The 14,512-nt window shown below is 35.5% G+C and overlaps 3 protein-coding genes across 5 annotated transcripts; 1 reads left to right on the top strand and 2 right to left on the bottom strand.

The window, feature by feature from the left end:
* The first annotated feature begins 2,185 nt into the window (after positions 1-2,185).
* On the top strand, positions 2,186-6,962 carry LOC112515585 (PI-PLC X domain-containing protein At5g67130). The gene is made up of 9 exons (XM_025122480.1): positions 2,186-2,519; positions 2,644-2,766; positions 3,436-3,573; positions 3,689-3,787; positions 3,917-4,220; positions 4,492-4,715; positions 4,790-4,876; positions 5,501-5,926; positions 6,746-6,962. The coding sequence occupies exons 1-8, from the start codon at positions 2,415-2,417 to the stop codon at positions 5,687-5,689; spliced, it is 1,269 nt and encodes a 422-aa protein (XP_024978248.1). The 5' UTR covers positions 2,186-2,414; the 3' UTR covers positions 5,690-5,926; positions 6,746-6,962.
* A 553-nt stretch (positions 6,963-7,515) lies between these two features.
* Positions 7,516-10,395, bottom strand: LOC112515514 (CCA tRNA nucleotidyltransferase, mitochondrial). Of its 3 annotated transcripts, XM_025122385.1 has the most exons (3): positions 10,279-10,375; positions 7,780-9,587; positions 7,516-7,611 (listed from the first exon to the last, which is right to left on the bottom strand). In XM_025122385.1, exon 2 carries the CDS (start codon positions 9,555-9,557, stop codon positions 7,815-7,817), a length of 1,743 nt encoding a protein of 580 aa, XP_024978153.1. In that variant the 5' UTR covers positions 9,558-9,587; positions 10,279-10,375; the 3' UTR covers positions 7,516-7,611; positions 7,780-7,814. The 3 variants fall into 3 exon arrangements, with proteins under 3 accessions (XP_024978153.1, XP_024978154.1, XP_024978152.1); XM_025122386.1 differs by having other exon boundaries at positions 7,516-9,484; positions 10,279-10,395; XM_025122384.1 differs by having other exon boundaries at positions 7,516-9,587.
* A 1,285-nt stretch (positions 10,396-11,680) lies between these two features.
* Positions 11,681-14,246, bottom strand: LOC112515543 (F-box protein At5g67140). Its single transcript, XM_025122418.1, has 5 exons — positions 14,013-14,246; positions 13,637-13,783; positions 12,883-13,018; positions 11,986-12,084; positions 11,681-11,891 (listed from the first exon to the last, which is right to left on the bottom strand). Exons 1-5 carry the CDS (start codon positions 14,105-14,107, stop codon positions 11,682-11,684), a joined length of 687 nt encoding a protein of 228 aa, XP_024978186.1. The 5' UTR covers positions 14,108-14,246; the 3' UTR covers position 11,681.
* Positions 14,247-14,512: the final 266 nt, after the last annotated feature.

Genomic DNA, 14,512 nt, shown 5'->3' with positions numbered 1-14,512 from the left:
TAATCACAAACTTAAGGGGTTGTTTGGTCTGAGGCATTCAAATGAATTTGATGGAATTCTTTTGATCAAATTCTAATTTCTTTGTTTGGTTTATTTTCTTGAAATGGATGGAATCCTTTGAATTCTAATGACTTCATCATTTCTTTTGAGAAGCAAGAAATGCAACAATTTTTGATTTAGGGACGTTTACCTGAATGATTACTCGGTAAGTGCTTACTTGTAAAAGCCAACACCATCACTTATCTTAATGGTTAAAATTTTAGTCTATCAAAATGACATTATATGCAACAATTTACTAGGTAAGCAGTAACCAGGAAAGAGGCGTTGTCTTCATTTACCAGATAAGATTCTCAGTTTTTGTCATGTTCATATATGAATGACCCAATAAGTATTTACCCGGTAACCGTTTGGTAAACAATATTTAGTTTTTATTTAATGTTAGGAGGAAAAAAATCTCTATTAATGTAATAAGTTTACTATTTTTCTATCTTGTATCCATTTTGGTCAGTATCATACTGATCTTGTAACATTTAGTGACATAGATGTCTGTTTATAAAAAGGTTTACGAAAAGGATTATCAAAAACTTGACGTCCATGTTATCAAATGTTACAAGATCAATATAAAGCTGGTCAAAATTAGTAAAAGGTATAAACATTTAGGGTGTGTTTGTTCTACAAACTGCATGGGACGAAACAGGACAAAAAACCAGTCTCATGTTTGAAACAATATTAAACAAAATTAGAGGTATGAAAATATGGGAAAAAAATAATCCCAAATTTACAAGTACAATTATTTTAATATTTAACTTATTTACGTAGTTTATAAATATTATATGATACAAAAATATTAAGTAGTGTATTTCAGTTTTGTTTAATTCTTTGTCTTACACTGTTATAATTGAATAGACAATTAGTTAAGTCCCGTCCAATCTGATTAATTGCATCAAATGCTACTTTAGAGGTAGAAGTATATAAAAAACCGTCAATCCGTGCGAAACCCGTCCAACCCAACCCGCTAACAGTCCAATTAAATCCAACCCGTCAAACCTCCAATCCAACAATTAGGGGGGGTTGAAATTGAGTTACGCCTGGCTTAACTCGTCCAAACCGTGGACCCGTCGCTAATATATAAGTTTTATAAAATTTTCTTTTTATATATATATATATATATATATATGTGTGTGTGTGTATTATATATTAATAATGTGTAAAATTTTATATAATATTTATTGAGATTATGTTTGTATTTCAGTTCAGCTAATATTACAAAAGAGATTCACGATCAAAAAACGATAACAAAGAATTTAATTAATAAGAGAAAATTATTGAAATCGTTTTTGCAACAACATCAAATGGATATGCCGGAGAATATGAATGATATTGATAAATATTTGGTTGCGAATCTATGAATCCAAATATTCCGTCATTTGATGTTGTAATTTGGTGGAAAAAAAAATCTTTACTTATAGCATTTCATTGCAACATTAGGTTTTATAGGATGCCTAAAATGTCTAAGTATTCTAACATGATACTTTGTAGGACAAAACAAAAAATATGTTATCTAAAAAAGTTACAATATCTTTATATGATGATTTTAAGCATCTTAACAAATTTTTATGACGCTTTAATATAAAGTATCATATTAGTTATTTTATACGACACTACTTGAAAAAGTGTCATATGAACACAAGTATTCTATAAATAGATGAGTTTAAAAGACACTTTCTCAAAATGTTTATGTAAAATAACCAATATGACATTTATTTTAAAAACATTCTAAAAAAACTTGTTGAAATGCCCAAAAATATCCTATAAACCTATTGTAACTTTTTTAGATGGTATTATAAACTTAAGTCTCATGAAATATTGCATTCGTTAAATTTATGTAACTACCAACCCGTTAAGCAAATCTAATCCGTCTTAACGCAAAGACCGGATTGGTTTGGGTTATACTTTTAAATGATTGGTTTGGATTATTTTTCCAAACCATTATAATTGGGTTAAGTTACAAAAATCTCGTAAACCGTACTAATCAAATGGCATAGAACCCTGTTTGGCGGTTTATTTTGTATGATGTTGTAGTTGGGAGCGGATGAAGATGCATTTAATGATATATGGACAAGCAGTCCACCATTGTCGTTTGCATTTCAACTTTTCACACACTGTGTGTGTGTGAACACGAAGCCATTAACGTGACCACATAACACAAGATTTGACACAAATAATGGAGGAGTAGAAACCCAACAACTTTACCTTCTTCTACCATGGCTGCTTTATGAATTTCATTTCATTCCAAATAAGAAGAAAAAAAAAGGAAATCTTCAATCCTCAAAACTTTTGCTTTTTTTTTCTGCTTCTCTCTCTCTCTCTCTTTATCTCTCTATCTGTTCTGCAAAAGTTTTGGGGTTTTGCGGATGAAGAAATCATTGCTTGGAGGTGATGCAAATCAGTATCTTCTTCTATTTGTCTCAGCTACCTTCTTCCTCACCTCATCCGCTTGCTCCAATGGCGAATGCCAGGTTTCTCAATTTGACCTCAACTTGTTGATGGTTTCGTTATTTCTCGACGATTTGTGTAGATCCGTTCAATTTCGGTTTGATTTTATGCGAATTGTGAACTGAATTGTTTGCGAAATTGTGGCAGGTATTAGAATCGTGCTCTGCAGCTACTGATTGTGCAGCTGGTCTTTACTGTGGTAATTGCCCTCAATTAGGTAAAACTCAGCCTTTCTGCATCAGAGGCCAAGCTGTTGTCCCTACCTCCATTGTAAGTCATACTAACCCCCAATGTTTTCTATTTTTCTCCCTTTAAGGATGCAAGATGTCCAGTGGAAAAGACTTGTCTCACAATGTTCTGCTAATTTTGTTCGGAGTGGGAAACTTGAGGATGTGGATGATGTTTTCACACACATTCTATTTTTTGAGTGACTAGCATTTCTGAATCATATGCATTTTGAATGTAACCAGTCACAGCACTTTGTGAAAATGCAAGAGACAACAGTCCAATTGGAGCAAGATCGTGAAACAAATGCTCGAGTTGGCTAGAAAATTGCGAAAACAACCCTGTAGTTGCCGATTGGCGTGGTCTGTTTGCATTTTTCTGCGAATTAGAGTGTAATCGCAAATGGCACTCCAATTGGAAGTACTGCATTTGGCTGAAACATTCTGGTTGCCAAATTCAGTGTTCTGTTTGCAGATCTCAACCAAATTGAGTGTTATTTTTGCATTTTTTTGCAAGAATTTTTATCTTTTGGAAATAGAGTGGTAACTTTAGTGGTTTCAAATGCTAATTCCTCTTTCTAGTTTAAGTTTTAAGCAGAAACTGGACCTTTTCCTGTTGCTTATTAGTTTCTGTGTTTCTTACTGTACTGTTCTTGATGAGAAGTTCAAATTTTAACCTCAAATGTCAATGGTTTTGGTATTCAATGGAGGTCAGATTAATGGGTTGCCATTCAACAAATACACATGGCTTGTAACCCATAATGCCTTTTCAATTGTGGATGCTCCCCTCTTGACGGGTCCTCAGAGGATCACATTTTACAATCAAGAAGATACTGTCACCAACCAATTAAGAGTACGTTTGTTGATTCTACACTTATGTTTGAACCCTTTTTCGTCCTATTGCTAATTTCTTTTATTAACTATTCTGATAAATTTGCTTAATTTCCGTCTGTTTCAACTGGTGTTAGAATGGCGTTAGAGGATTGATGTTGGATATGTACGACTTCGAGAACGATATCTGGCTCTGCCACTCATTCCATGGGCAGTGTTTGAATATTACCGCCTTTGTAATCATCTTTTCTCCTGTTGTATTCATTTTTTTTCTTCATATAATCGTTAATGCCTACATGAGTAACTCTTTCCGTTCCATGAAAATAGATACTGTAATGTGCTTAATACTTGTATATTTTGCTTAGCAACCTGCAATTAACACATTGAGGGAAGTGGAAGCATTCTTGAGTTTAAACCCGACTGAGATTGTGACCATTATAATAGAGGATTATGTGCATACTCCTAGAGGGTTGACTAAGCTATTTGTGGATGCTGGGTTGGACAAGTACTTGTTTCCAGTTTCCAAGATGCCAAGAAAGGGTGAGGATTGGCCTACGGTGACCGATATGGCACAACAAAATCATAGGTTACTGGTTTTCACTTCTGATTCTTCAAAGGAAGGTACCGAAGGTATTGCTTACCAGTGGAGATACATGGTGGAAAATGATCGTAAGTATCAAATTTCTCAATCATTCAACAAATATCATAATATCATAGGCTTTTCTTTGAAGTATATACGGCAAATACTCACGCACACTCGTTTACCACACTCTTGACCCCCTGGGTGGGAGGTTGGCCCTACCGGTAATTCATAGGTACCGCTGGGCCAATAATCCTTTGGTAGATCATACGTTCTTACAGAATGCATACGAGTATGCTATTTGTCTTCTTTGTGTCATTACATTTATGCTTCTTAAATTCATGAAAAATGGGATTTCAGCTGGAGATCCTGGAGTAGAACAAGGCTCATGCCCCAATCGAAAAGAATCAAAGCCGCTTACTTCAAAAACGACATCTCTTTTTCTTCAAAACTATTTCCCAACTATGCCGGTACAAGCTGAAGCTTGCAAAGAGCATTCAGCTCCATTGATGGATTTGGTTGGCACCTGCTACAAGGCAGCTGGGAATGTGATGCCCAACTTCTTGGCTGTGAATTTCTACATGGTATTCTGACTTTCCTTTGAATAGAAGGGTAAATTGGTAAATTGTTCTAGCATGCTAACCTGTGAGTTCTGCAGAGAAGTGATGGAGGAGGTGTATTTGATGCTTTGGATAGAATGAATGGCCCAAGTTTGTGTGGGTGTGTTTCAGTTACTGCTTGCCAGGTTTGTCTTCGTATCTATCGCTAGAGGACAAATATACGTCTTGGTGACTATCTTTTGGTCTGTAAGGGTGTGTGTGGTACACGGGACAGAATGGGACAAGACAATACAAAAACTTGTTGTCTTACATCTGACGCGACATTAGAACGGGATGGGACAGACCTGAGTAGGACAAAAATGCATTTTTTTTATCCCACCGAAATAGGTGGAACAAAACTTAGAGATGAGACAAGATTGGTAAATTACTAAACTACCCATGTAAAATTAAAAACCTTGAAACCTTTCATAATCCTTTCACCCACCAACCTCACTCTCGTTTGTCTAGTCCTGTCCACATACCAGTCACACCCTAAAGAACAATACATTGTCTTATTATCTATCTAAAAAGAGAGAGATAGGTTTGCGCATATCTCATCCTCAGACCCCCACCTCCGGGTTGGATATACTGGGTTCATTTTGTTTTGGTGACTATCTTTTCGGTTCTTTCAATTTACGGCTGAATTACCAAAAAGAACATTCTCGTTTATTGCTGCAGAAAAACTAACATAATGGTGACATGGTGCTAACGTAGACCTTTTTACCAATAAAATTCTTACTTTATGAAATTCTGTTATGGAATTTTTGCAGACCGGGGCATCATTTGGAGCTTGTAGAAACAATGCAGTATCTAATTCCACGTCGCCAAGGGGTCCTTCAGGAAGTTTTTCAGGAACTGTCCAGTTGACAGGATCTGCTTCGCGAATAGATCTTACAAGTCTGTTGGTCATTTATGGATTTCATGTTTTCCTGATATTATCGGTACTTAATTTGAACTAGATATAAATATCATAGGTGAAGATAAGCGCGACTTCATTGAGGCTTGGCTCTTGTATGTTATAATATTAAGTTAAAACTTAGACTAGGTATACTTCACGCCCACTCACACGGTGATAGGTCAAGCAGTGGTGGCTGGATAACGTCTCGAGCAAGTTTTTTCTATTTGGGAGCTGTGTGTGCAAGTTTGAGATCAAGAATATGGCTAATGGTTTGAGGCAATATCGGCGCATTATTCTGGTATGTTTAATTCATCTCGTGGCTTTATAAATCATGTGGTGAAGTGCATCTCAATACTCCTTTGACATAGAATGAGTTCTTGAGGCCAAATAAACTAGCTTACAACTTCGAAATTAACATGAATTCGTTAAATCTCTTTGTTATTGGAGTCTCATATCTGCTAGACATGGAATATTAAACTTGTATATAACATATATCTAGGAACCTCTCTTTTTATCTCGATAAGGGCATTTTTAAAGAAAGATTCAAAGGGGTTACTCTTATCCTCACAACCTGATCATTGTTCTTTCTTTGAGTCCCGTATTTGTTAGACAAGAACTATCAAACTTGTATATATATATATCTAGGAACCTCTCTTGTCTCTATAAGGGCTTTTTAAGAGAAATTCGAAGGGGTTACAAATACCTTGACACCCTGATCATATTTCTTTCTTGGAGTCTCATATTTGCTCGACACGGATTATTAAACTTGTATATATGTAGGAACCTCGCTTTATCTCTGTAAAGATTCAAAGGGGTTACAGATATTCGGACACCCTGATCATATTTCTTTCTTGGAGTCTCATATTTCCTAGACACGGACTATTAAACTTGTAGATATCTAGGAACCTTTCTTTATCTCTAAAAGGGCTCTTTCAAAAGGGTTACAAATGTACTTGCACCCTGGTAACTTTTTTGGAGTCTCATATCTGCTAGACACAGACTATTAGACCAGTATATAGATCTAGGAACCTATGCTATTTGTACAAGGGGTCTCTTTACAGAGAGATTCAAATGGATTACACATATTGTGATATCATTTTTCATTCTCTTGGTGTAGGTTTTTCAATGAGCAAGTAGGAGAGATTGAGATGTAGCATTTGGGAGGTGACCTTGTTATCATGGTTTTCTCTGTTTTCTTGTTGGTTTTTCTTTATTCTAAAGTGTAATGTACCACCATCTAACATTGTATTTTGCTCTTCAAAAGAAAGGGGTTCTTTCTTTTTTGCAATTTAATGACTTGTATATTAATCAAGATGATATTAGAGTATCTCTAATAGTTATGTTATTTTAAATTTTTTGGAATCTGAGAAAAGTTTGCTTCAAAAGGTGAAAATCTTCGACAACAAAAAAATTACATATATTTTTTGTAGTAGTTTAATGACAGAAAAAATGGTTTATTCAGTAAGCTTTTAAGGGATTGTTTGTATACCTCTTAATAGTTTCATTAAGAGACAGTCTCTGAATCATTAAGAGGGTGAGAATCCTTGTTTGGCAAAAAAATACATACATCTTAATGATTCTAAAACCCTCTAATGATTCTAAAATCCTTGTTTAACCATTTAGCACCCTAATTTCGTTGTAAACAATTATCGAATAATTATATTTCATTTTGCATTATATCATAAGAGCCTTTTAATATTTTGACCACTTAATTATTGTATATCAAACCATTCAGCAACTGCCAAACAGCCCCTAAAGACAAGTTTTATGTAGAAAACCAAGTTTTTTTTTTAAACTTGCCCCTCTAATTAAAAACCATGCACCTTCTCTCTATAAAAAGTTTTCTTAAACAAAACATTTCTCAATCTATACAAACAGATGAATTCATACAGAAAGTTTTATCCATACCGGACTTATGGAAAACCAATAAAACAACCCTTAGTTATCATCTTTGATCTACATTCCCATGTCATATTCGCCAACCTACACAAACCATTCCATAATAACCTTCAATTCCATCCAAAATTTTCAAGAAAACCATACTCAAAAACATACATGACCCAAAGAGAGTAAAACAATCTATGATTCTATGCATTTTTAGATGGTGAAAATTGATTCTAAATAAGCCTGTATAACCATCAATCTACTCACCAGCAGAAAACAGCTACAAATGGTCTTCTGGTCTCTTACGTTCTAGTGCGCTTCAACCGCGTTTCCCTCATCATCCAATCAACGCTTTCCTCCGCACCACCCGAAGGATACGCGAGCTGCCACTGTACCAGTTTCCGCTGCCATTCACTAACAACCGGACCTCCTTTTTCAAGCTCCAAAAGCCTCATTATCTCCTTCCCATTAATCAAAGGTTTCATTTCCCAGATCTTCTCCAGGTCTAATTTCAAGATTTTTTGCTCAACCTCCATGAACAAATCCCTATTCTCCTCTAGTTTCAAGATTTCTTGCTCACCAGAAGATTTCTTGTATAAAAGAGTGGAGATCATCAAAGCAACCTTCCAGAAATCTTTGATTTCCCTTAGAAGCAAACCCAACAAGATTCTTGGTTTCAGATTCACAGGAACATCAATCATATCTGTTTCCCAATTGATTTCAGAAATTTGCATATCTTCTTCATTTGACAACACAAAAGGGATCAAAATTAAGAATTTCTCGACTGCGTTGTGCAGCCTCATGACGTCATCAGCATCGCTTGCTTTCAGTTTTAGCGAGTTTCTAAAGATGTGGTTCGAAACGGGTAAAATCTTCTTTTTGGTATCTTTATAAACAGTCTTTCTAAGTGGAAGAAACAAAGATGCATACAAATAGAGCCTTCTTTGTTCGTCACTGAGAATACGTCCTATTTCGTTCATTAGTCTCCATGCCGCATCCATATATCCGACACAAACCCCATCAAGTTCTTTTGAGATTGGTGGTTCGCAACTTGGGGGTGGCGTGAAAACGACCCAAAGCAATCCGAGCTCAGAAATGTAAGCCATGGCTTTAGCCGGCTGATTCCCACTTACCATAAGATCAACCTCATGTCCGATTCGCTCTCTGCTAATTTTATCAGAAATGGCAGATTTCACGTCGTTTTCTTTAGCTGCAACCTTCAGTTCTTCAACCATTTCAAACTCAAATCTGGCGCTAAAACGAATTGCTCTCAGAACTCTCAATGGATCATCCAAAAACGTCTCTTTTGGGGGTAAAGGGGTCACGATTTTTCCGCTTTTCAAATCATCTAGCCCTCTCCCTGTAAAATCTTCAACTAAACATGTATTAATGTTATAAAACAAGCTGTTAATGGTCAGATCCCTTCGATACGCATCCTGTTCTGCAGAACCAAATTGCATAGTTGGAATTCTGCTGTTTTCAGCGTAGTCTTCGGATCTTAAGTTCACAAAATCAATCCAAACATCAAAGAGACGCATCCTCGCTGTTTCCAAATGCTTCGATTGGTCCGGGTTGCTTTGGATAACGCCAATTCCCTGTGTTTCTTCTCCCGCAGATATCAAGTACTCATTTACCTTTTCACAAAACTCTCTTCCCAACATATTATCAAGAGCAATATCGATATCATAACACTCCTTCCCTAAAAGCTTATCACGTACCCACCCACCAGCAACACGAAGTTGGGTTTCGAGATTAAAATGAGAGAGAACTTGAAGCAAACGATCGAATATCTTCTTCTCTTTATCCGTTAGATCGATGGTTTCCCGCACCACAAGAGGTGGATTTGCCAATAAAGTTCCATTAGTTTTCGACATTGAACTGCAACGCCGGTGTAATACTTGAGTTCTTGGAAAGCGGAATAGCGGGTTCTTTAAATTAATGGTGGTTTTGAACACAGGAATGACGGACGTCCCTGTAAAGGTTTTTGTCAAAGAAGATCCATAAAACCACCCTAGTTGTGTTATTTTCTCACTAATCTTAGCCATACCCACAGAAAAGTTGGCTGCAAATTTAAACTATAAAGATAGATTTAGCAGTCTTTAACAGATGATTTTTCAAAACAACTGCTCCAACAAGATGTATTTATAAGTTTAGCATTACAAATGAATAAAATAATGCAATGGTACTCAATAGAGAGCCAAAACAGATTTCCTCCCCAACCCTAATCCAAGTTTCCACCCCCGCTATCACTGCAACACATTTGTGTTTATAGGATACCAAAAATGTCCGAGTGTACTAATAGAATACACTTAGTTTTATGGGATCAAACACTCGTATATTCTGTCTAAAAGTCTTGTAAGAATAAGCTTATAGCACGCTTTTAGGACATTTCCGAAACAAAATGTCTTGTTAGGCCTATGAAGTTACTAGAGCAATCTTAAAAAATGTGTTTGGTACCATAAACTTAAAAGTAATCTATTAGAACATTTAAGAACTTTTAGTTTCCTATAAATCCGACTTGTTGTAGTGTACGTTTGATTTTTGGCTTCTGCATTAGGGTTTACACAAAGTTTACGTGAAACAGAGGCCAGAAGAGTGACAAATTACAGTGAAACATGATACAAAATCAATCAGAGAAGTTCATTCACTGTAACACAAAATCAAACAAACAATCATCCAATAAGTCAAATGAGGAAAGTAAATCTCAACTGATTCAAACGAACAAAATCGAAGTTTGAAATATACTCAAAATCGAAATCCTCTAACCTGAGAAGAGAGGGAGTCTCCGTCGTTGAGAAGCGGAGAGCTAGAACTGAGAGGCGGAAGAGATGACCGGAGATGGTCACACTGTAACGATAGTTCGTCGAGACCAAAGACGGTTATGGTAGCCAGAGAGGCGATTTCACCTTTTAACCTAACAAGTGTAAACCCCCCGAAAAGAATTAGATTTAATAATGCAATATGCTTCTTTGAAATTTCAAAAAATAATAATAACGTAATTATGTGAAATTTCGAAAAGAAAAAAAAAAAAAAAGCTTTTTACATTAGAGTCTATTTATTTACCTTTTAATAGTGTCTTAAACCATTCAACGTTTTAATTTATATCTGAAGAATTATCAAACAACTATGTTTTATTTTTACTATATCATAAGAGTTTCATAATCATTCTGAATCATGTACCAAACCATTCAACAACTGTCAAATTACCTCTTAATTATTATTGAATGTAATGATAAATTTCTTTTTTCAAATGTTTAATCTTTTATTTTTATGTAAATCTTAAGTTGTTAAGTTATATTTTAGTTATTGATTATATGTAAGATAAAACATCAAATCAACTCTTTTTTGTTTTTTTTGAATTTCAATGTTCATTGTCTTTCTTTTTGAAGTATATAATAATTCTATATGACAAATAGAACAAATAAGCTTACACGTCTTCTTTACATTTGATGAAGTTTGAAATTTCAATGTCCATTGTTCTCTGTGTATAATTGTATCATACATTTATGTTCGAGAATTTTGAATTAGTATCAAGTAAAAAATATTATCTTCAACCATATCATACATAAAGGAAAAAAGACGTTATAAACCAAAAAACCGTAAAAAAACTAACCAAAAATCAAACAAGATAAAGTATCTTTATTTTGTCACTCGGATAACCGAGCCGTTTAACCTAAAAAGGCGAAAACCATTTAGCTTGAACCTCATTTGTTTTGGGTAGGTTATTCTGTTTCGATTTTTTTATGCCTTTATTCATATAGTTACCCTATTTACGACATTAAAATGTAACAAAATTTGCTTTTATTTTTATTTAGTGTAATAATGAGCTTTTCTAATGTAACAAACATTTAATTTTTTTCTATTTTGTACCGATTTTACCTTATAAACGAGTTTTCATCATACACGGTATCCGTTCCATCTTGCCGACAAGAACACAAACGAAATCTTTAATTTCGTATAGAATGAAAACGAACCACTTGTATTCTCGGAGGCCACGAAGCAAAATATGAAGAACGGCTTACAAACGGATTCTTTTTGCGAAGAGTCTAGTTTATTGCGTCGATAAATTACATAGAATGAAGACAATCTGTACAAATTTTTGATCGAATGATTGAAAGGGGGATCGTAGACAATGCATACAAATCTTACAAATAAATAATGTGATCACCTCAAAAAACAGGCAACAAAGGAACGTTTTCGATATTGAGGAGTGATTGGGGTACGATCTGAAGAGCTGGACGAATGGTGAGCAGGGCGATGAAGGAATCTCGAGCTACTCTCATTCCCCATACGTTGATCGACTCCAGTTTCTTACAGTTATTTACAAGAACTAGAAGTCCATTTTCGGTCACATGACGGCATCCCCATAATATGGCAGTCTGGAATTTTGAAAAAGAAGGGGCAACAAAATGTCTGAAAATCGATTTTTTATGAAATAACTTGACTGAATCACGAAAAACGACATGAACCAACCTTCAGATGCGGGCAGCTGGTAGCAATTGCGAACAAAGATTCATCTGTTATGAATGTACCTCCAATATTCAGGTGTTGCAAAGAATTGGCCCTTGAAATCTGTAGGAAAAATCATTGAGAAAAGACGCAATCAAAGGATTAAGTCCGAGATCTTCTAATAATAGGAGAGCCTTTAACGACCTTATCTTAGATCACGAAAATTCCGAACCATGTTGATGTTTTATTGTTCTTTCACCAAAGATTTAAGAATTAGGCTTCAAATGGTTCATAAAGGCAATAAATCTGATAAACTAGAAGTTTAATTTCTGGTGTTGTGGAACAATGCCTTCAATATGGCAAATAGGGAGAATCTTACACATACATGATGGATAATAGCACAAAGTTTTCACTTGGAATAAAAGAGAGTTGGAGTCCCACATCAGCTATACTTGGATCATTTTTTCTCAATATATGTTGGAACCTTCCTATCTTCTAAAAGGCTCTTTTGGAGAGTCATCTAATGTGTTCTACCTATTCTCAAATGGTATCAAAGTCAAATTCTACCGGTCAGGGGACTCAACAATTTTGGGACAATAAGTGCCCATCCAGCCTCCGTTTGAGGAGGCGTGTTGGATCTAATCCGATGGGATTCCACATATTACGACAACATTAACTTATTGCTGATGATGGAACATAGATCTAGATATGATGAAAATCTTGTATGCAAATTGGAGTATCCAAAATAGCCATATAAACCGGTTTATGATAAAGTAGAGGCTCCGATTCATATGTTATTTACGAACACTACACGTCTAACAACTTAAAGAAAAGGTAATGATCCCTTAAATAGTTTTGCCTAGTGAAGCCCAAGACTCTTGATGTCGGAAAAAATGTGTATTGGAAGTTTTGATCTCATACCAGTTGGACAGCACCCTTGTCTGTGATTCCTGTCATACCCCATAAGGATATCGAAGAAAGATTGATGACGCATTTTGCCGTTGATATCTGGTACAATCCATTATCGGTTATTTGGCAACCCCATCGACTTTTTGAGCTGAAACCACAACAAAAAGAACTGTAACACAGAGCAAATACCTGACAAACCAAGACAACAGGGCAAAACACCAAAAGTCTGTACAAGATCTTATTGATCCTAATGAAAACCCTTTGTTTTCTTAGAACTCAAAAGACACAAAAACATCAAACACTAATCCACTTTGTGATTTGAATTTGTTCCTACAAAAGGAGCTTCAAATGATTCGATGTATTCATGTCTAACGCTTGAACTTAAACCATTCTACCAGATTCCAGAAAATTGAGGAATGATTTCGTTTTGGGTGTAAATTGGAATGTATTTTATCTTCAGAACACATGAATGTTCTTCCCACAAAAATACTTCTGACTACTTCTAACTATATAACAAGTAGAAATTAGGGAAGGAAAACAATACTTGAACCAAATTCCATATCAATTTTGCATTTAACGATTACTAGTTTATGCATCAACATTAAAATCTAAGGATTCTTGTGGATCCAAGCATTCAACTAACATGGTTACAGATTTATCTCGAAGAATCTAATATAACAATATGCAGGATTCTTCGGAATTGGAAATCAAACGCATAAACAGCGTAAGGAGAACAGATGAAAAGGGGAATGAATCGAAGACGTACATGTCAAGCTCTTTGAGAGCGTAAGCATGACGAACAATACGAGAAGTAGATTCATCGTTCATCTTCCAACCTGCAAAACTCAATCTCTCCCTCCTCCCCGTAGATTGCTTCACACCTTCCCTCCATTTTCTACACACACTGCTCGCCCTTCACAATTCACATACACAAAGTAAACACACAAACTAACAAACAAAAAAGCAATTGCAAAACCGTATGATCATAGTTCATAAACATACCGAGTCAAATCCTAGAAGCAAGTAATGAAAGCAATTCATAATTCACATATACAGACTAACAAACGAAAAAAAAACAATTGAAATCACAATAATCAAAGAGCTAAATTGTAAAACTAGATGATCATAATTCAAAAACATACTGAGCCAAATCCTTGAAGCAAGTGATGAAAACGAAGATATGAGCAAGCAGGTCCATCGGAAGCCGGTCAATCTGAGCTTCTCCTTCCATCGACATGTTAGTTAGAGAGAAAATCCCCAACTCTGAAGAGAGAAAGATGAAGGGTTTAGTCGTCGTTTTGAGGTTTTCGTAAGGAGGTGTAGAAGAAAACAATGGCGGAAGAATGTGGTCATGCTTTCACCACCAGATTCCCTCCTTCACACGTGTCTGTTCTTGAATATTCAATATTCAACCCATCTCCTGCTTCGAATGGTTGTACCTTGTGCATGTTTTGTTGTACTTCAATTAAAAAGTGAGACCACTTTATGTGACTTTCACTGCCACTTTTTTCCTTCCGATTGGTGGACAAGCAAACATTGAAAATCTGAATCATTCACAAATAAAAACAAAATGAATAAAATTGGGGAGTGCTAATGGCACCCCTTTTCATGTCAGAATCGGGTCATTCAAACATTGGGAATG

The sequence above is a fragment of the Cynara cardunculus genome (assembly GCF_001531365.2).
Source record: "Cynara cardunculus var. scolymus isolate 2C chromosome LG 7, CcrdV1, whole genome shotgun sequence".
Lineage (NCBI taxonomy): Eukaryota > Viridiplantae > Streptophyta > Magnoliopsida > Asterales > Asteraceae > Cynara > Cynara cardunculus.
The sequence above is the reverse complement of the archived record's forward strand: the minus strand, read 5'-3'. Positions and strand labels throughout refer to the sequence as shown.

Bases quoted from the DNA above. Each gene is read 5' to 3' on its own strand.
- LOC112515543 (XM_025122418.1), bottom strand. From the start codon at position 14,107: ATGTCGATGGAAGGAGAAGCTCAGATTGACCGGCTTCCGATGGACCTG. The intron at 13,784-14,012 runs GTATGTTTTTGA...TGAATTGTGAAG, and splicing joins TGCTTCAAGGATTTGGCTCA to GGCGAGCAGTGTGTGTAGAA. The intron at 12,085-12,882 runs GTATGAGATCAA...TTTTTCCTACAG, and splicing joins ACAAGGGTGCTGTCCAACTG to ATTTCAAGGGCCAATTCTTT.
- LOC112515585 (XM_025122480.1), top strand. From the start codon at position 2,415: ATGAAGAAATCATTGCTTGGAGGTGATGCAAATCAGTATCTTCTTCTA. The intron at 2,520-2,643 runs GTTTCTCAATTT...AAATTGTGGCAG, and splicing joins GCTCCAATGGCGAATGCCAG to GTATTAGAATCGTGCTCTGC. The intron at 3,788-3,916 runs GTAATCATCTTT...TATTTTGCTTAG, and splicing joins GTTTGAATATTACCGCCTTT to CAACCTGCAATTAACACATT.
- LOC112515514 (XM_025122384.1), bottom strand. From the start codon at position 9,557: ATGGCTAAGATTAGTGAGAAAATAACACAACTAGGGTGGTTTTATGGA.